Source organism: Orycteropus afer, unplaced genomic scaffold, assembly GCF_000298275.1.
Source record: "Orycteropus afer afer isolate SDZICR_OR568_19922 unplaced genomic scaffold, OryAfe1.0 scaffold01558, whole genome shotgun sequence".
NCBI lineage: Eukaryota > Metazoa > Chordata > Mammalia > Tubulidentata > Orycteropodidae > Orycteropus > Orycteropus afer.
In genome coordinates this window covers 56307-62199 of record NW_006923145.1, presented here as the reverse complement: position 1 = coordinate 62199, position 5893 = coordinate 56307, and the positions used below count along the sequence as shown (strand labels likewise).

The 5893-nt window shown below is 36.8% G+C and overlaps 1 protein-coding gene across 1 annotated transcript; it reads right to left on the bottom strand.

Annotated features, from left to right (window-relative positions):
- Positions 1-2752: 2752 nt before the first annotated feature.
- Positions 2753-3718, bottom strand: LOC103213313 (olfactory receptor 4F15-like). Its single transcript, XM_007959137.1, has one exon. The coding sequence runs from the start codon at positions 3716-3718 to the stop codon at positions 2753-2755; it is 966 nt and encodes a 321-aa protein (XP_007957328.1).
- Between the last annotated feature and the right edge of the window lie 2175 nt (positions 3719-5893).

Sequence of the window (5893 nt, the reverse complement as noted above, 5' to 3'; positions counted from 1 at the left end):
CAGGGCAAAGAAGAATGAAGAAAACCAAAGATTCATGGAAACAATTAGTCCAAGTGACTGGTACACCGTGTAATCCTCAGCCTATATGACTATGGGACCGTAAGAACTATATGGTACCCAGCTTCCACTATCAACCACTCAGAGGGGGATCTGTGTAGGAGATCATGGATAGAGGGGAGAACAATGTGGAACAAAACTGAAAAACATAAAAAAAGGGGGGGACCTGGTTTGTTGGTCTGATAGAGCCTGATGGAACCACTGAGACTATGGCCCCTAGCTGCCCTTCAGGTCTGGACATGAACCCTGTCCTGAGGCTTCCAGCTAAACAAGAGACAGGCATATGAGGTGAACATTTATACTAGGTAGATACACTCCTTGGAGAAAACAATCATGGGAGAATAGAAGGGCTATGTATGCACAAGAAGACAGCTCAGGGGGCAGGAGTGTTGAAGGGAAGGACAGAGGGAAGAGGTAGCTATGGGGAGGAAGTGGGAAGGGAGCTGTCACATTGTTCCTTGTGGTAAATTATAATCAATGTCAAAGTGTATGTAAGCTGCTGTATGTAAAGTGGATTTGCTCTGAAAACTTTCACCCAAATCACAACTAAAAAGAAAAAAAGAATCTACCCTCTGAAGCCAGACTTCCTGTATTCAAACCCAAATCTACCATTTACAAACAGTAGACAAATTATTTAACTTCCCTGTGCCTCCATTTCCTGATCTGTGGAATGAGGGTAATAATAGTATCTTTCTCAAAGAATGCTGTGAAGATTAAATGAGTTAATGTAGGTAAAGCGAAGGGCAGTTCCTAACATAATATGTACTCTGTAAAATTAGCCATTATTATTTTACCAATTAACTGGGCGAAGAAAATTATGAAATCTTCAGTCCTACAGATGACACAAGGTAATAAAAGAACAACCAGAATACAATGAAAAGACAACAGATAAATCACAAGATATTGTGCATGTGTATGTGTGTATAAAGGAGCTGGTGGCTGTCTGGTGGCATAATGCTTAAGGCACTGTGACTGCTAACCAGAAGGCTGGCAGTTCAAACCCACCAGCCACTCTTTGGAAGGAAAGTTGGGCAATCTACTTCCATAGTGATACCGCCTGGGGAACCCAAGGAGTGGTCGCTATGAGTGGCAGTCGACTCGACAGGCAGTGAGTTTGGAGAGTTTGGTTAGTGGCGCAGTAGTTAAAGGGCTCAGGTCTTAATGGAAAAGTTAGCAGTTGGACTCCCGTCAGCCACTTTGCAGGAAAAGGATGTAAAGTCAGCTTCCATAAAAGATTTATAGCCTTGAAAACAGAGGCAGTTCCACTTTGTACTATCGGGTCATAATGAATCTGAATAGATACGACATCAGTGGGTATGGTTTGGTTTTGTTTATGTGTGTACAGATAGGTAACAGTAAAGTAGGAGATGAATTTTAAGGTGCATTAAAAGAAGAGAAAACAAATTTCATTTTTAAATTGATAGACTACAAGCAAATGGTTACAATCCAGGAAAGAACATCTGTCTTGGAAGAAGCACAGCCAGAATTGTCCTTATAAGTGAGGATAGAGAGACTTTGTCTCATGTACTTTAGACATTTCATAAGGAGAAATCAGTCACTGGAGAAGGACATCATACTTGGTAGAGGGTTAGCAAAAAGAGGAAGATCCTCAACAATATATGCTGACCCAATGGTTGCAACAATGGACTCAAACATCGCAATGATTGTTAGTATGGCACAGGACCAAGCAATGTTTCCTTCTATTGTATATAGATGTATCGTGAGTTGGAACTGACTCAGCAGCACCGAACAACGGATGACTTAGGTAAGACAATACAGCATGTGAATTGATGTTGTTGGGACCTGAACCTCTGTGTTAACTACAGAATCTGTGCTACATAATATTGCCTTTCATTTTAGACTCTTGTTCTAAGAAAGAGTGTGATATTAGATGTAAAAGGCTAATCTAAATGTTGGGCACCATCCACTTGAGGGGCTGGCAAACTATAACCGTGGAGTCAAATTCAGCCTGCCTGTTGTTTTTATAAAGTTTTATTGCATTGCAGCCATGCCTGTTTGTTTACATATTGTCTACAGCTATTATTGTATTACAACAATAGAGGTTAGTGCTTGCAGCAGAGAGCACATGTTTCACAAAACTGAAATTATTTATGATCTGGCTCTTTATAGAAAAATTTTGCAAAAATCTGATTTATTTGACTACCAATAAAGCAGAAAACACTGTCCAACAAAGCATGAGAGCAAAACTTGTACATTATAGGAAACTGAACACAAATTCTAAAGATGATTGCTAAGTGCAATCCTTAACCAAAGAGTCTAAATAAGGATGTAGAAAAGAGAAAAAGGGAGATATTAAATACAAATGGGTAAGGGAGCATAATATTAATAAGCATACCGATCATAGGGCAGGACAGCTTGAAAACAGTAGCATGGTTATTCTGAGAAACTAACTTATTTACATCATTATTTAAATGGCACTTTTCTTTGGGAACTGTAAAGTCAGGGTTAAAATAATTTTTATTTCTATACCTTTTATATAAAAATTCTTTCTGTTCAGAAAAGAATGTCACCCATTCTTCAGTGGGAAAAAAAATAGACCCACCACATGTATGGCTAATGTCCAGAAACACTCAAAGTGATGGATAATTCCTTTTTTAATGGTCCTTTCCTCTTATTCATTGGTATCATGGACTTTCAGTAATCATTTGGAAATTTTGTGTTTCAATCAAGCTGTTTAAATTATTCTTCTACAACCCATAAGCTGACCAAACACTCTCCTCATTGCCATCTTCATCTCTCTATTCCTCACTGTATAGATGACTGGATTCAGAAAAGGAGTCAAAACGGCATCAAATATAGCTAAAAATTTATCCATATGTGTTGAAGGAGAGGGCCATACATAGAAAAAAGTCAGTGGGCCAAAGAATAAAACCACAACAATAATATGGGCTGACAAAGTAGAAAGGGCTTTGGATGAACCACCTAAGGTGTGTTTCTGAAGAGTGGCCAAGATGAAGATGTAAGAAAGGATAAGCAAGAAGAAAGCACCCAAGGAAATGAACCCACTGTTAGCAGTGACCATGAATTCCAGTTCATAAGTATCCATGCAAGCAAGTTTGATGAGACGAGGTATGTCACAGTAAAAGCTGTCTAATACGTTAGGACCACAAAAGGGCAAATTTACAACAAAAGTCAGCTGGGACAATGAGTGAATGAGGCCAATGGTCCAGGAAAGCACTAAAATAAAGATGCATTTTCGTGGGTTCATGATGGTCAGGTAGTGGAGAGGCTTACATATGGCCACATATCTGTCAAAGGCCATGGCTATGAACAGCACCATCTCTGTGCCTCCAACAGCATGACTGAAGAAGATCTGAACTATACAGCCCCCAAAGGAAATGACTTTCCTCTTCCGAAAAAGATCACAAATCATCTTGGGTGCTGCAATTGAGCAAAATATTAGATCAATGACAGAAAGGTTGGCCAGCAGAATATACATGGGGGAGTGTAAGTAAGGGTCAGCAGTCACAGTGATCACTATGAGAAGGTTTCCCATCCCACTAAACACATAAAAAAGAGAAGAAAAGCAAAAAAGAAACAGCTTGATCTCCCGTGAATTGGAGAGTCCCAGGAGCACAAACTCAGACACTACTGAGTGGTTGGTTCTCTTAATTGGCTTATTTGGTAGGCTCACACTCATGTTACCTAAAGGAAAAAAAAAAAAAAAAAGATAGAATTCAAATTATTAATATTGATACCATCTATTAAAAGTATCTAAATTACGAATGTCAAATAACACCTGAGAATTTCACATAAATCAAATAATAGCCTTTTGGCCAGTAATGCTGTAGTTACACAAAACAGTAAATGAGCCCTCGCCAACTAACATGAGGAACAGTGTGTGGTCTACTGGACTGGTACCCATGGGTGCACTTGATAGAAAACCACAAACATATGGCATTTGATATTAAATTGCTATATCAGTATGACCCTGGAGGAGTAATAACTAATCATATATAATAGATAGACAAATAAGACTATTCTTAGGACAAAATGATTTGTAAGATTCAGTGACTCTGCTTTTATAACTTCAGTCAGAAATTATTTTCCTCTATTTTCACACTTCTCAAAATATTATTAATCATTTAATGTCCAGTTCAAGTGGCATCTTATCTGTCAAACCTTCTTTACAACCGAGATATACATCCACATTTATGTACTTTACTTAGAGTGGGTTACACGCCTTCCCTCTACATAATCATAAGTTGCTCAAAACTATAAATCATATGACCTTGAACTTTTATCCCCATAGTTTGCCCACAGTGTCTTGCAAATATTATATGGTTATATAATGATTGCTGAATGAATGAATGATTATGTTGAAGTAGTTCCTATACATAATTCATTTCATTCAACAAATATTTATCAAGTACCTGCTCTGTGCCAGAAACTAGTTTAAGCACTGGGAACACAACCAAGGACAAAATAGGCAAAAAATCTCTATCTTCATGGATTTACATGTAGGCCAAGAAAGATAGACAATTTAAATAAGAAGATGTATAGTATGTCATATGATGATTCTACAATGCAGAACAATTAAGTAAGGAAGGGGAAAAGGGTGGTATGGAAAATACTTTAAATAGGATTGACAGGGAAGTTCTGCTGATAAGGTCACTGGGCAGAAATATAAAGAAGATGAATGAGCAAGCCAAGGAAATATTTGGGGGAAGAGTATTCCAGGCAGAGAGAATAGCAAGAGGTGTGAAATTACTGGGTATGTTCAAAGAACTGCAAAGAGAGGCTGAACTTAATTATGGAAGATCATGTAGGAGAGATGTCATAAATACAGATTATGTACAGCTTAATAGGCTATTATAAAGACTTTGGTTATTACTATAAACTAGATAAAAAGTAACTGGATTTTGAACATGAGTGATAAATCTGGCTTACATTATTAAAGAATCACTTGGGCTGATGCATTATAAATATACCTCAGGGTCTGAAGGATAAAATCAGGGAGATTGGTTAGAAGCTATCACAAAAATCCAAAAAGAGGTAACAGTGACTTAGATTAGGGTAGAAGAAATAGACATCATAAGAGGCATTTAGATTCTGAATGCATATAGATAACATATAGTGTAATTTCTAGAGCTGTAGGTGACCCTGAAGTTATGGAATTACTACAACTCATTGAAGAATTTTCATATAAAAATAAGCAAAAAGAAATATCTACAAAATTATGAAAGGTATAGATAGAGTAAATATACATTTAGTCACCAAATCTTATAAGGACTTTAGAATAAGGACATATTTCAAGCTTTAAGAAAGGAATCTCTGTCAAGTAGGAAGAAATAACCCCTCACATAGCATGTGAAACTCAATACCACAAGTCAATGGTATAGACTGAAAATGTTGTTTTAACCAAGAAGACATTTTTAAGTAAAAGAAAACAAAATTTCTCTATTTACTATATCATATTCTAAATGAGAATTTAAATTGCCCAATTTTCTTTTTAAACGAATTATTTCAGTTCCAATCACACTGAGCTCTTTAAACTTGTTTTCCTAAGTAAGATTATTTCTGAAAGCAAGAAAGCAAGAAAAATCTTTGACTTGGTCACTTAAATTTCAAATTATCAGGACTTTTTAAAAGTTAACTCATAGACTTTCATACAGTATGACCAAATCATCAACATGAAAGATGTCCAAAAATAAAAAGCAAAATATTAGAGCAACATGAAGACTTGTTTCTACCTCTAGCCATAAAAATCTCATGTCAGTATAGTTACAGTATATGTATCCTGAAGACAAAATATGTCTCCTTGCTATGGCTGAGTACACTGGCCACCTTACCAAGGGTACCCTAGACTACATTT

Excerpts from the sequence above, each read along its gene's own strand:
- LOC103213313 (XM_007959137.1), bottom strand. The coding sequence starts at position 3,718 with ATGAGTGTGAGCCTACCAAATAAGCCAATTAAGAGAACCAACCACTCA.